Here is a 14,039-nt window from a genome sequence, read left to right as displayed (position 1 = left end):
AGACCTCCTCTGGTCCTCCACCGAGCAAGCCCCAAAAGGCAGAGAACAACCTCGCATTCCGGCAGATCTCCGGTCTCAACCAGAGCTCTTGAGATTAGTGTAATGGAAAGCTCTGCGCTGGGGGAAATGTATGTTCCTAAGGAGTCCCCTGTGACAGCCTTTGGCCAAGCCCATCCCGTGCTGGGGATCAGTTTCTGGGGCCTCCTTTCCCAATCAAGTGAGTCGCAGCTGCGAGAAAGGAAGGAGCTTAGTGCAAATATAAATACCTTTAATGAAAGCCATGCGCGCTCTGCAGAGCCCAGAAGGCAACTGCCAGTGCAGGGTTGGAGGCGTGGGCGCTGCTACTTGACCCGACTGGCTAGGCCAGAGGCCCCAGGAGGTAGGCGAGCACCAGAACAGCAACCAGCAGCAGGGGCGCAGGGGCCCCAGCGGGTGAAGCTGCTGTAGCCCGTAGTGTTTCTTGGTTGGTCTCTGGGCCAGTGCCGCGTTCCCAGACCCGCACCGGGGCACCACACAATGTATGCAAGTTATCCGGATGTGGGGCCCGGCGAGCTTCTTGCTGCAGAGACTCCCACACAGCAGCCGCCTCCTCTGGGCAGCCTGACAGGACCCGAGAGGCGCAGGCATGGAAGTCATTCCAGGACCTGTTAGGAAATGGGATTGAGGGGTTAGGTTGGGGTGGGGCTTTGGAATGGGAAGGAAGTTCAGCTCCAAGGGTGGCGCGGATAGGGCTATGCCTCCCACCTGCCCTCTGCCTCCCACCTGCCAGTACCTGCAGACAGTCTCCAGCTCGCCTCCGCGGCCCATGCTGTCCCCCAAGCGGATGAGACACTCGGCAAAGCCCTGATATATGGTGTCACAGCGGTTTGGAGTCTCTGTGGCTGCTGCTAGTAGGGGTAAAAGGACTGAGGAGAGGGGGTGAAGAATGGTTGACAGAATAAGCCAGGCCATTCCCCACCCCCTCCAGGGGCTTGTTTACTTTGGGAGTGCTCTAGGGACATGACTCAGCGTGAAAAGAGCACCCCTGGGAGCTGAGGGGCATGTCTAGGGATCACCTGCCTTCAAGGCAGGACCTAGACCAAGATGTAGAAGCAGGAACTGTGTATCCCAGAAGTGGGTTCCTCCTGAGCTCTTGGGGCTCTAGGTGAAGTGAAGATGGTTTAAGGGAAGAAGTCAGGAGAAAATGGAGGGATTGGGGTCTAGAGGCAGGTGGGGCACTATCTCTGCATCCTTCATAAGCTTCGCATGACCCTCCCATCTCACACCAAAGATAAATGTTTCAGATGAGACTGGGCAACATAGCCAGGGATAGGGATCCAGGCCAGACCCTCAGAGAACTTCAGGAATCCCAAGGCTAGTCTAGGAGTCCTGCTAGAGGTAATGGGTTCCCTTTATCTGAAGAGGAACTTCAGAATTTTAAGGTCCTTCCCCCACAGCTGGAGCTCAATTTGTTCCTCACTTTCCATCATGAAACCATTCACACTTTCCTGGGGCCCTCAGAACACCTATCCACCCTGGCGCCTGGCACCAGGAAAGCAGCACACCCGGCTCCCACACTCTATACCCAGCCTGATGGGAGACCAGCAAGAGGGTTTGCGGCCTGGTCTGGGTCCAGGGTTCCCGCACTCGCACTCACCGAGTGGCAGCAAAAGCAACAGCTTCAGGGCACCGGGCGGCCGCTGACAGCAGCGACGGTAGCAGCAGCAGCAGCAGCAGCGCATGGTCCCTGGCTGAGAGCCTAGTGCGGGAGCTAGCAGCTTGGAATGCAGCCGGCCCGCCCAGCCCACGGAGGGAGGGACCATGATTGGATGGAAGCTAGGAATGGGCAGGGCTCGAAGCAGGCTGTTGGCTCCGCCTCCAGCGCCCAGATTGGCAGAAGGGTGAAGAGGTGCCCCCAGAGAGCCGACATGCCCTGAGAGGCCCAGGTTCGTGCTGAGATGGTCTGAGGACCCTTGCCCTAGGAGTTGGAGGGGAGCTCTGAGAAGGCAGTGGAGTTGATGAGAACAGATGTCCAGGCCCCAGGGATGGGCTGACTTAGATCTCCCCAGAGGGAAAAAGGGCAGTCATCAGTCACACCAAAGACACACCAAAACCACACACAGAAGGTTTTATTCCAAAAGCATTTAATTGAATTTCTCAATGTTTTTCAAAAACAAAAAGATCCAAATCAGAGGTAAAAAGGAACATGGAAAATTAAACTCAAGTGGTGTCACGATCTTGGGGTCATGCTCCAGGAATGGCAGAACCCAAGAAGGCACAATACCTGCCCTGGGCCCAGCCTTACCCTACTGATTACCACAATCTGTAGACCACGGCCAGTATACCCTGCATCCCCAATCCCCAAATACTAGAGGTGGAGGCCTGAGCAAGTAAATAGCAGATGTAACCCCAATCTTGGCCGACGCCTGTCTACTGGTCTTCAGTGCCACCCACCCCTACACAAGGCAGGCTTAGCTGCTAAGGGAGGCTGGGGGTAACAAGGCCATGCAGCATTAGGCTAAGACGCCGGGCTGCTTTGCCCAGTGAGTTGTGTGGCTCAGCCTGCAGAAACTGAAATAGCTTCTGGCGCACTTGAGCCATGACAGAGCCCATGTGGTCTCGAGTGATGGGGTCACTGTGGTCCAGGTGCATCACAGCCTCTTCCAGGTAGCTGAGAATGGGGGGAAAAGCACAGGCTACAGGTGGGTGCCAGTAGATAGGAGTGCCCCCTGGTGGCACTGAAGCCCAGAGGGACAGATGATAAGGGAAGTCTAAACCTTACAATGAATGAGGATGGGGGAAATGAATGGAGAAAATTAGGGAAGGGAATCAGGCAAGAGTGGGTGTTTCTGCTTCCCTTCTCACCCCCACTATCAGCTTATCTCCTACTCTCTTACTGCACATACTCACCTGAGTTTGAGGTCAGTTCTAGTGCCAAGGTCAGATGCCAGCTGCTGGATGAGGGAAAGGAGCACAGGCTGGGAGAGTGGGCAAGGCGGCTGCCCAAAAACCTGGGCTGGGTCCACCGTTTCACACACATACAGCACCAGGTTCAGGTCAGCAGCTGTCAGCGCCTGGGGGCAGAACAGGGCAGCAGCATTTATGGCTAGTATTAGGATAGAATGCCTGCTGGTCTGTGGTGTGTGGCCTGGGGGAGGAGAACCAGAGTTGGGTGCTAAGGGCTCCAGAAGAGGATACTCAGGGACCCAGAGAACTGGAGGGCTGTATTTTACCCTATCAATAAAAAGATTAGAAAGAAAGTTTCCTGAGAAGGGGCTGGGGTTGTGGCTCATTGGTAGCATGCTTGCTTAGCATGCGTGAGGCACTGGGTTCAATTCTCAGCTCCACATACAAATAAATAAAAAATATTTTAAAACTAAAAAATATTAAAAAAAAAGAAGAAGAAAGAAAAGAAAGGTTCCTTAGAAGAATGGTCATAAGGCAAGGTGAGCTGAGACAGGAAAAAAGGGATCCTGAACAAAAGAATGGCACAGGCAATGGCTTGGAGGTCAAAGAGAATGAAAAAGTCTGTCAGACAGCCCACAGCTTGGTGGAGGGAATGGAATGTGTGGTGTGCAGGTCTTGTCAGAAGACACCTGAACCTTACTACGGCCAAATGCTGTCATACCTGCTGGAAGGCCTGATTGAGGTGGCCCTGCTGCAAGAGCTGCAAAATATGGGCTTGCTGGGCCTGGCAGTCGAGGTGGGCAGAGGGGACAGGTGTGCCAGCAGCTGAACGCATGGCCTGCATGATACTGGAGGTGACGGCAGCCTGCTGTTCCTTGAGCGCCACACTCACCTCACCCTTAACAATGCGCTGTACCTGTGCTAAAATTGACTCCTGCAGGCTGAAAAGGGAAGGGAGACAGAGGTAGACAGGAAGCAAAGTCTGGCCAATCCCAAACACCCCACCTTGCCCAAAGCCCTGCCTACATACCTGCCCACAGCCACGTGCAGCTGGTGTTGTACTTCAGCCCGAACACTGCTAGATACAGTGGCTGCCATTTGCTCAGTGGCACTCTGCAGTGTGCTGACCAGGCCCCGAAGCTGGGCAAGCACAGGCTCTCTGGCCTCCTGTTCCCGTGCCTTCCGGCTCTTCATGTGGCTCTCTAGCTGTTGCAAGTCTGAGAGGCGACCATGGGGATCATAAGAGGGATGAAGGAGTGAATAGACGCCCCTCCTACGCTGGGTTATACAACCCCACTTACATTCCTGTGTGCCCAGTCGGAAGCTATCATTGATTTGCTGGAACATGGCCTGGCAGCTCTTTTCGAAGGCAGGCAGCACCACACTCTGGAAGGCTTCACGGTAGGCAGCCTGCATTGGCCCCTGTAATGTGTCTGCAGCTGCTCGGGCGATAGCATCTGTCAAATTCTGAGGTACAGGGAGAGGCCAAATTGAAAGCCTGAGCCCAACCTGGTCGGAACTAGCCACCACCCCAATCTTGGGCCCTATAGCACCTTGGACTTGAGTAGCTTGGAGATGTTCTCTTTCATGCTGCCCTCTACAGCTGTGAGCTTGGTAGCCACTGAATTGCTCAGTTGGCCTGCTACAGGCTCTAGACTCCTGGAGACACCTGGGGCAGGGGAAGAAGAGGAAGGTGGAATCAGGAGATTAAGTCTGACAGGTTCACCTATTCCCACCTGGCCCACCCAAAAGAAATCTTCAAGCAAAACTTACATGGAGGAACTGTTTTTTTAATCTCATCTCGTATGCTACGTTCCAACCGCCCAGCCACAGCAGAAGATAGTGCTTGGGACAGCTGTTGTGTCAGCTGCTCCTGCAGTTGCCCACCCCGCTGCTGCCCCTCAGCCAGTGCCCTCTCTAGACGCCGTTCTGCACTGTAGCTAAGGAACAATCCCGGAGCATATCCCTTCCCAAGCTAAGAAGGCTGCCCCTCCTCTATACCATGCTGTGCCATCACCCTCAAGGATACGTTCCTGCTCATGCCGGGTCTCAAGGGCACGTTCTACATGGCCTGTGACAGTGTTCTGCAGGCCTTCGAGTTGGGCACACAGACGCTGCAGCAGCTCTTCTTGGCTGTGACGCAGCTCTACCAATTCTCTCTGCTGCTGCCAAATTAGTGCTGGCCAGTCTTCAGGAGGCTCTGCCACCTGCCAGTATCACTGAGAATCACATGATGCCTGCCCCACCTATCCCTACCCACCAAACCAGGGAAATAGCCCAGCCCTTAAAGGATGGGTTCCAATAGGTAGGAAGAGCTCCTTTACTTACCTGGTGCTCTGTGAGCCGGGATCCCATGGCTGAATCCCTGCCATAGGCAAGAAGTACCTCAGGCCACATCAGGCAGCCTAGAGACCACCCCTCTCCCTGGCCCAAGGACCCTTCTTACCCATCATCCTTCTTGCTTTTTCTCTTGATCTTGGGTGAGGTCCGAGGGGATCCCTTGGTCTTCCAGTCCTTGGCAGGCAGGCGGGGAGTAGGAATTTTGGTGCCAAAGCCTCCTGAGGCAGCAGCAAGACTGGCTACCTCATCATCATGGTCACTGTGGGAAGAGGAAGGAGGGGGTAAGCACTATCCACCTGCTAATTCTCCCTTGTTGGAAGAATGGTAGAGAGTGACACCCACCTTTGTTCAGCACTGGTGTCCTGGCTATCATGTTGCTGCAGCAGGTGATAAGGTGGTCGGTGGAAGGCCAAGCTTTTATGCTTTTCCTGGAGGCCATTTCTGGGGCTGAAGGGACAGGTGGACTCAGCAGTGGATGATTCTTCCTGAGGTCCCTCCCACCAATATACTTTCTCTCTTCTAAGCTCCTCACCTCTCTGCCAGGGTACTACAGGTCTCCCGAGTAATGTCAGGTGCCGTAGGCCAGACCTGACTGTCAGCAGGGGCAGCCTCCTGGGTCAAGGCTGCTTCCAGGAGTGAGGGGGTACTATGTCGATCCCCATCCCCAGGGCCTCCATCCAGGCCAAGTTGGGGGCCAAGCTCGGGTCCTGGCCGGGGCCGTGGGGATAGTAGATGTAGTGCTGAGGCAGCTGAGGCCATACTGTCTGGCTCAAGGCCCTCAGAAGCCGAGGAGCCAAAGCCGCGTGACAGGGCCTCAGATGCAATCTCAGGAATATCCTGGGACAGGGCAGTAGAAGCTGAGGAGATAACATCAGGGGAGCGGGTACGACTGGGGGAGGCCTGGGGTAGCCCCAAAGGCTCCACTTCCTGTAACTCCAGGGACAGTGCAGAGGCAGTAGCAGATACCTGAAATGAGTGAAAAATGTGGGTTTAAGTGATAGGAGGTAGGGGACCACAGTCAGGAGGCACTGGAATCAGTAGTGATGAGATGGGACAGCTAGGAAGGGAGATGCAGGTCAAAAACAGGGCTACAGCCCAAGAAAGGAAGTGGGGATGGAAAAACTGAGAAGACAGCCTCCAGGGAACATGAAAGACTGATATGACCCCTGAGGGAACATGGAGCACCTGAGACAGAACAAGTCAGCAAAGAAAGGGTGCAGGAAGAGACTGCCAACTTCCCCTGCAGCCAACCACCAGTTACCCAGCACTTCACATACATGCACACACACCTGCCCGGGCCCTTTGGGAGTCAATTTATCGCCTGGGCCTGGGAGCAGGCTGGGCAAGAGGCTGCGTGGGCTTGCCTGCAGGCTGCTGCTGTTGCTCATTGTCAGACTGCTATCCAGCTGCAATTTGGGGCTCAAGGTCAACTCTTCAGGTGGCCTGGTGGTGGGAAGGCCAAGGCATCAGCAGTCAGAGCTTGGCATCACCTGGCACTAGCCCCTACCATTCCCCAACTCTGACCTTTACCTCACCTGGGCAAGGAGGGATCCATAGCTGAGGTGCTACTCACAGCAGACACAGCTGTAAGAGAGCTGCTGCTGCTGCTGCTACTGCTGCTGCTACTGCTGCTGCTGCTGCTGCTGCTGCTGCTGCTAGGGGATGCAGTGATCTGGAAAGATGCAGAGAATAAGCACTATGGCCTGAGTGGGGCATTCCCACTCCCCCTACTTAAGGGAGCTACCTGCTGCAAGGAGGCAGTGGGTGTCATAAAGGCATCAGGTGTCATCAACTTGGGTTTGGTTTCACTGCTCAGGGTGAGGAAGTCAGCAGGTGCAGGCAGCTCCACAATGCGTCGGAGGTCAGGCTGGGAGCCGTGAGTGGTTGATCCCAGGCCCTCAGAGCCCAGTTCAGGCCGAGACTCTCCAAAAGCTGTGGGGAAAGCTGCCACTTGAGTCAGATCTCACACCATTGTTAGTCCAACCTGTTTCTCTCACTTCTAACTCACCAAAGTCCTCATGGGCAGCGTGAGTGGGAAGTGGGGCCACCACATCAGGGTTCAGCTGTGGCTGGAAACGGATCTGTACATCTTGCAAGGCCCTGCAAGAAAAGGACGTGGGGGAGAACAGAGTGCTCAAAGGGGCCAAGGTCAGTGGAATGGGGAGGAACACAGGCAGGGCCTGGATGGGACTTCCTGACACACTCACTTAGTATGCACACAAAAGAGCTTGATGAGTACGCCAGCTGCAGACTCCATGGTACCAGCTCCATGAGAACCCTCTAAAAAGACAGATTGCATACCTTAAGCTGCTAGCCAGCTCTGCACCTCAGTACCACCCCACACACCAATACCAGGCCTGACTCTGGAGCAGCTCACCAGCCCCCAGGCTATCATTTTCCTCCTCAGCAGGCAGCACTTCAGTGTGCCGCAGCCGGCAACGACTCACAACCTGGATGCCAAAGCTCAGCACAGGGTGGGTAAGCAGGAACTCTGAAATGGAGCTGAAGCAGGCACGGCCTTCCTCCTGGTTCTGCAGCAACTCCATCACATATAGGACCTGCATGGGTGCCACATTCCAAACTGAGCTTTAGAAACTATGAGTCCCTTCAGTCCTTCCCAGGGATACTGGCTCTGCCCAGAGTGCTCCCATGACAGCCTACCTTTCGTTGTACATCACTGAGAATCAAGTATTCTGCTGAGAGGTCTAAGCAAACTTTGAGACTGGGGGGCACACTCACTGAGCTGAAGATATCTGGGGAGAAGCTAGGAAGCCAAGAAACAGGCTAGGTAAGACTGAGAATTCACAGAAGGCACATTCCCACCCTGCCACCTCTGCCTGCTCCCCGCCCAAGTCCTGCTTACCGAATGGTCTGTAGGCAGGTCCAGGACACTGTGCACCACATCTTTAACTCCCGATTCTGGTCAGCACCAGTAATGAGGAACCTCCAGAATGGGACCCTACAAACCCACAAAGCACAAGTGGTTGGCTGGGTCTCCAGCTGGGTGGGAGTCCATGGTCTAGCCCACCACATGCTTGTATCCCACTCACTCACTCAGGGTCCTGTTTCTTATGATTGTCACAGAATAGGAGGCAGGAGAGGGGCCGCCCATCATGAGGCTTCCACTCATGTAGACACCTGAAAGCAGGCAGATGAGGGACCTGAATGAGTGATTTGTTCCTGTTCCTGAGGCAAAGGGGGTCCTGGTCCCTCAGGCTTTGCCTTACCGTGGCTCATCCTGCCCCTCAATGTAGATCTGCCAGAACTTGACATAGCCATCATGACTTGCAGTAGCTAGGACAGTCCCGTCAGGAGAGAGGGCTCCTTCACTTAGACACTGGGAAGAAGCCAAAGGGCTTTGCTATCTAACCAAGGTGGAAACGAGACCCTCCCAAATGAAGATGGTAGGAAACTGGATTGACCCCTGTGGATTCACATGTTTTGTGACTGACTGAATGGGGGGGCGCTACAGAGAAGTCCAGACCTACAGGGTACAACTAGGTTAAGAATGAGTTCCATAGGTAAGAACTACTTTATGCTAAGTCCCCATGGGCATAGTGCTGGTAAAGCTATCTGGACAGCTGTGAATACGCGAAATAGATGAGGAGAATGTGGAAGAGAAGGAGAACAAGGAAGCAATCAACTGTAGGCCTACCGTGCTGTGGCCTTTTACCACAATGAACCCCTGCTTGATTTGGCTGACATCAACAGGCCACGTGCTGTGGCTGGAGCGGAGCATGTCCAGGTCCCACACCTCAGCCTGGAGGTACAAGGAGGTGAGTGTTCAATCCATTCATACAATATGGCTGCTTTCACCTTCTCCACCATGTCTGACCCCCTCACCCGGTCTTCATGCAGCAGGGCCACTGTTGGGCTACTCTCCTCACAGCAGTCCTCACTTTCCTCAGGAATAAAGGGGCACCAGATGATTCTTCGGAAGTGGTTCAGTGGTGTGCCCTCTGGCTGCCGGATATGGACTAAGATCTCCTCTCTGAGCAGGGTGTTAAGGGCTAGACACATGGGTGATTAAATATGCCTGGCAACCCCACTTTGCCCACTCTTCATCAGCCCCCATGCCTGGGAATGGATACTGAATTTTGCTGTTAATCAGAGCCAAGCGCCACACAAACAGGTTGCCTGCCTCATCCAGGCAAGCCAGCTGTGGAGAGTTGAGGTGTGCAAAGGCCAGATCAGCCACACTGCCTATGAAGCCCTTAAGTAGGGTCCGCTCTGAAGTGCTGACACTGATCACTCGCACCATTGCTGAGCCATTGTTGGCAGCTGTAATCAAGAGAGCAGGGGGCCATGAGCAAACATCTAGACCTAGGCAACAAACAGTACAGAAATTCTGCCCTTGCCTGCCTTACTGCCACCATCTCAAGCCTGGCTTTCCTACCCAGCTCCACCAGGCCTGATAGAGGTTAGGGCAGTCCAGAGAAGCCTCCCAATGTATCCTAAGGTCTGAGTGGTCCCAAATTGGAGCTTCCAGCAGAATACTTCCTATAACCCAGAGCCCCTACTCACCACGAATGGCATAGGCTAAGAAAGAGTTGGAAACAGCAATTAGGTTGCCATAGTAGTACTTCTGCTCCCAGTCGTACTTGGCAACAGGCTGGATTTTCACCTGAAAACCCAGAGTGAGGAAAAGTCAAAGAAACTGAGGGCTGAAGCAACTCTGAGCCTCAGCAATCTCAACAACTCTGGGGATGGAGAGGACACAGATGAAAACCCAGTCATTCACAGAAATCTCCTGAGCCAGATTCCCACAGAGGTTTGACAGCAAAGCCTGGCTCCCTGAAATAGAAGCATGCTTGTTTGTCAGGGTGGTACCAACAGGAACTGGACTCATGGGACAGAAGGGAGAGGCTGGGTGTGTCTCCATACATTATATGTGCCACAGTATCCTGGTACCTACCTTGTTGCTCCCCCGTGCCTTGCTTGAAATGCTGGAGTCACTGCTGGCCACAATCTCTACCTCCTTGGCCAAAATCCCAATGCAGGTGGAGCTGTCATCTCCAGAAAGGCAGCTGGAGAGAGGGGTGCACGAACTCTGTTTTATTCACCCAAAAGCTTAATGGTAGGGTTACGTATGTCTGGTATACCTTAACAGCAAGATTAGAAAAGGAGAAGACACAGCCACCTGGTAAAGATTTCTAGTCCCAGATGACCAGCTTTGCCTGGTCCATTGTTCTCAGACCCACAGCTTCCCTTGCTCACCTCCCTCCTTGGGAATGAGACTACTTCCATTCTAAACTGGGGACCCAGGTAAAGCCCTTAGCTTATGTCCTCACCTCTCAACCTAGGAGATGAGAGTTCAATGTGGTTGAGTGCTCTGACCCAGGTCATCCAGCAGAGGCTGCTGGTACCTCTTGCCCTCATTTAGCAGATGCCCCCAAAGTACCATCAGCACATTTGCCATCTCCTGGCTACTTACATGACCTGTTTCTCTTGCAGGTTAATAGGTGGTATGATCCGCAGACCAGGCTTACTTGTTGAGGTACCATCACCTGAGCAGAGGGGGTCTGGTACCAGGAGCCCATTGAGGTCCCCATTATAGGCACTAGATGACCGCTGGCTCTCTGCACTGGGGCCTGGGGAAAGAGAGACACCCTGATAAGGTTGTTACACATTCCAACTAGCCACTCTAACAATAGAACTTCCTTCTGGACCATGAGGTGCTCTAGGAAAAAAAACTGAACATAGTATGTCCAAGGGGAGGAGGGTCCTTTGTTCATATTTCATTCTATAAATACTGATATAAGGACCAAGGATGAACATGAGGTTCTTCCATCTGGAGGAGGGATACATGCCATTAAAGATCCTCTGATGGGGCTGAAGGTATAGCTCAGTAGTAGAGTGCCTATCTAGCATGTGTGAAGCCAGGTAATATCAGGCTGGGGTCAGCCTAGGTGTTCCAAGAGGAACACTTGAGAGAGAGCATGGCAAAGGCCACCTGGTAAAGATTTCTAGTCCCAGATGACCAGCTTTGCCTAGTCCATTGTTCTCAGTCCCACAGCTTCCCTTGCTCACCTCCCTCCTTGGGAATGAGCCTACTTCCATTCTATACTGGGCACCCAGGTAAAGCCCTTAGCTTGTGTCCTCACCTCTCAACCTAGGAGATGAGAGTTCAATGTGGTTGGGGCGCCTCAGTTCAAAGAAGGGACCTCACCTTCACTATTATAATCACTGTAATCACAACAAAAGAAAACAAGGAAAATAGAGGGAAACCAAGGCTGCAAAGGCCTCAGATATGTCACTGAGGTGCTTACACTCTCCCTGTGGACAATGAGAACCACAATTTTTTTTTTCTTCTTTTTTAGAGGTGCTGGGAATAGAACCCAGGGCCTTGTACATGCTAGGCCAGTACTCTTCTACTAAGTTACATTCCCAACCCCACAAAAGAATTTTAAAGGAAAAGGTGACACGGTCAGCTTCGGCCAGTAGGTTGGCTGCTTTAAGGCAGCATACAAACTAAGAATCTGGTGCCAGATAACCAGGGCCTATTACCAAAGCAGTGGCAGGGTTTGGAGAGAAGGGCTCCTAAGGCCTGAATAAATGTTGCAGTAAGAAAGCAAGGGTCCTGTCCCAAACAGAAATGGCTCTGAAGTCAAACTCTGGGGAAATGTACACGAAGGAGCTGAACAAAAAGGAGAGAAACTATAGGGTGAAGCATGGTGTTAGGAAAGACAACATCTTAACTGTTTGCACTGGCTAGGTTTTGAGCACTCTCACTGGCTTATACACCACTGCCAAAACTCCCAGGAAGCAAGGTGACTGGGGCTTCACGAACATAGCAAATTTCCAGTTACAAAACAGTATGAGGTATGACTTGTCCTTCGTGGGAAGGAGACAAGCAAGAGCTACTTGGCAAATGAAAATCAAGTGCCAATCAATAAACAATGGAGTTATGAGGAAAGCCTCCAGGTCACTTTACAAGGTTCAGAGCCACCATAGCTGCTCAGGGAAAAGGTGATCACTCTCCCTTTCAGGCAGCCTACCATGAAGATAAACTGGAGGCTCAGGCTGTATGTGGTTGGTCATGCCAAGCTCTACCAAATCTCTGTGGAATGTAGTCTGCTCAGCAGATGATATGGGCATTTGAGGTACAAGCTACACTCATGAGGAAAGGGAGCACACAAAGTATGAGTCAAAGAGCCCAATGGTCTCAGGCAGCAAATAGATTTCCGCAGAGTATGAGTTACCTAAACCCACCTGGAGCTAACCACCAGTGCCTGCTTCCAGAAGCAGCCAGACTGGGCCATCCAGAAAGTATAAACACCAATTCTCAATATGGCCTCCGCACACCCATACCACCATCTCAAGCCAGTCCTTTCACCACTACAACTTTTTGTAACGTGGCTTCTAAAAAGGTGCCTTTCCTGATACCCAAGATCCGTCCTTATTATGAGACCTAGCCTAAACAGTCTCCTCTCTCAGATCTGCCCTCTGCATCTCCAGCTCCATTCTCCCTCCACCCTATTTCCATAACAGTACCAATACAGTATTCTTTTACAATGACAACATTTTATTGCAACCCTGTTAGCTCTGTTCGGGGGCTCTTGGCAAGCAAGACAGCTTCAGAAGTATCACTAGTGATATTTGAATGAACTGGAACAAGCTAGGGTTGCAGATGTTTGAAACCTAATCCAATCAAGGTTGTGAAATCTGTGATTTGCCTTCATCACAGAAAGAACACGGAATTGGGACTGGCCACCTTCCTTCAAAAAATAGATTTCAGAGCAACAGCAGGCCTAGAGTCGCATTCCAGAGGGAAGAGCAAGTTGTAGAGAATGACCAGAGGTTCTTCAGCACAGCGCTTAACTGTAGGCCTCTGATCCACCACGAAAGGCTAGGGGCGCTGGGCCAGTACCAAGAATACCAGTCTTTGTGGCCAGGAAACCAGAGGGGCGCCTCGGTTCAAAGAAGGGACCTCACCTTAAGCTGAGACTCTCAAGGATGAGACGGGATATCTGGCGTCAGGATGGGGAGGGGTCATACCCAGGGGTCTGCACCAGTCGCCCGGTACGCTTAGGGATTTGACTTAGTCTGCCCTCACCGGCCTAAAGGACTTAGAGGAACTGCGGGCTCTGAGAATGGTTCAGATCCACGCCACCTACTCCCCTGCTTGCGGAGGGTCCACCCGCGCTATCCCCGCTCACCCCCCGCGGGCCGGTCCAGCTTGAGGATGTCCCGCAGGTGCTGCGTGGCGTCCTCGATGTCGATGCTCGCGCAAGAGGCCATGGGCCCAGCCGCAGGCGCTCCGCCCGGACGGCGTTCGTTCCGCTGCCGCCGCGCACCGCCCAGCCTCGCCCAGCCCCGATGGGGCAGAGAGCTGGGCCCCGGTAACCACGCTCAGTCTACCCGCAGCTCCTAAACCGCCGCCCGTGCAGCGTCCAGAGCCCAGCCAACCCCACCAACCGCCTCCACTTCCGGCCCCCAAAAGCCTCCGCTCCCGGAACCTGCGAGGACGAAAGAAAAAAGGTTCCGGGGTAGGAGCGAATGCCTAGCTTCTACAGAAGCCTATCACCCTTTGCAACCTCCACCCATGCCAGTGAGGTCGGAGTTCTGTTAGACTGAAAAGCAGCAGCAAAAATCCACGTACAGTTACCAGGCTGGTAGCCCTACTCATCCAAGGACACCCTGGGACGAGTCTAGTTCCTGTCTGCTCTAAATGAAGTCTAGATAGACCTAGGATAGGATTAACTCCACCGCTCAGGGTGGAGCTCCTCAGGCCCCCAGGATAAACTGAATTGACAGAGGCCTGTGTCCCCTTTGGGAAATGGGTTGGAATAACCCAAGGCCCGAGGGGACCC

The 14,039-nt window shown here is 53.2% G+C and overlaps 2 protein-coding genes across 5 annotated transcripts; both read right to left on the bottom strand.

The window, feature by feature from the left end:
* Positions 1-307: 307 nt before the first annotated feature.
* Positions 308-1,721, bottom strand: Nrn1l (neuritin 1 like). 2 transcript variants are annotated; one of them, XM_076837576.2, is made up of 3 exons: positions 1,637-1,721; positions 773-887; positions 308-644 (listed from the first exon to the last, which is right to left on the bottom strand). In XM_076837576.2, the coding sequence occupies exons 1-3, from the start codon at positions 1,719-1,721 to the stop codon at positions 359-361; spliced, it is 486 nt and encodes a 161-aa protein (XP_076693691.2). In that variant the 3' UTR covers positions 308-358. The 2 variants fall into 2 exon arrangements, with proteins under 2 accessions (XP_076693691.2, XP_076962029.1); XM_077105914.1 differs by having other exon boundaries at positions 773-884.
* A 385-nt stretch (positions 1,722-2,106) lies between these two features.
* Edc4 (enhancer of mRNA decapping 4) lies at positions 2,107-13,651 on the bottom strand. Of its 3 annotated transcripts, none has more exons than XM_076838318.2 (29): positions 13,386-13,651; positions 10,661-10,817; positions 10,142-10,253; positions 9,751-9,850; positions 9,318-9,507; positions 9,070-9,217; positions 8,882-8,986; positions 8,454-8,563; positions 8,281-8,364; positions 8,090-8,185; positions 7,888-7,990; positions 7,604-7,784; positions 7,434-7,506; positions 7,235-7,326; positions 6,971-7,158; positions 6,762-6,898; positions 6,516-6,669; positions 5,759-6,192; positions 5,569-5,673; positions 5,333-5,485; positions 5,215-5,251; positions 4,916-5,093; positions 4,660-4,815; positions 4,440-4,555; positions 4,188-4,353; positions 3,917-4,103; positions 3,608-3,827; positions 2,890-3,053; positions 2,107-2,650 (listed from the first exon to the last, which is right to left on the bottom strand). In XM_076838318.2, the coding sequence occupies exons 1-29, from the start codon at positions 13,465-13,467 to the stop codon at positions 2,458-2,460; spliced, it is 4,221 nt and encodes a 1,406-aa protein (XP_076694433.1). In that variant the 5' UTR covers positions 13,468-13,651; the 3' UTR covers positions 2,107-2,457. The 3 variants fall into 3 exon arrangements, with proteins under 3 accessions (XP_076694433.1, XP_076694434.1, XP_076694435.1); XM_076838319.2 differs by having other exon boundaries at positions 6,591-6,669; XM_076838320.2 differs by lacking the exons at positions 9,751-9,850; positions 10,661-10,817; positions 13,386-13,651 and having other exon boundaries at positions 10,142-10,191.
* Between the last annotated feature and the right edge of the window lie 388 nt (positions 13,652-14,039).

Source organism: Callospermophilus lateralis, chromosome 18 (genome assembly GCF_048772815.1).
Source record: "Callospermophilus lateralis isolate mCalLat2 chromosome 18, mCalLat2.hap1, whole genome shotgun sequence".
Classification (NCBI taxonomy): Eukaryota; Metazoa; Chordata; class Mammalia; order Rodentia; family Sciuridae; genus Callospermophilus; species Callospermophilus lateralis.
The sequence above is the reverse complement of the archived record's forward strand: the minus strand, read 5'-3'. Positions and strand labels throughout refer to the sequence as shown.

What these genes read in the sequence shown, in the direction of transcription:
- Nrn1l (XM_076837576.2), bottom strand. Translation starts at nt 1,721, where the DNA reads ATGCGCTGCTGCTGCTGCTGCTGCTACCGTCGCTGCTGTCAGCGGCCG. An exon ending in GTTGCTTTTGCTGCCACTCG is followed by an intron (nt 888 to 1,636) that starts GTGAGTGCGAGT and finishes TACCCCTACTAG; the next exon opens with CAGCAGCCACAGAGACTCCA. An exon ending in GAGCTGGAGACTGTCTGCAG is followed by an intron (nt 645 to 772) that starts GTACTGGCAGGT and finishes ATTTCCTAACAG; the next exon opens with GTCCTGGAATGACTTCCATG.
- Edc4 (XM_076838318.2), bottom strand. Translation starts at nt 13,467, where the DNA reads ATGGCCTCTTGCGCGAGCATCGACATCGAGGACGCCACGCAGCACCTG. An exon ending in ACCTGCCTACAGACCATTCG is followed by an intron (nt 7,991 to 8,089) that starts GTAAGCAGGACT and finishes TTGGCTTCCTAG; the next exon opens with CTTCTCCCCAGATATCTTCA. An exon ending in CCAAGCTACTCAAGTCCAAG is followed by an intron (nt 4,354 to 4,439) that starts GTGCTATAGGGC and finishes CCTGTACCTCAG; the next exon opens with AATTTGACAGATGCTATCGC.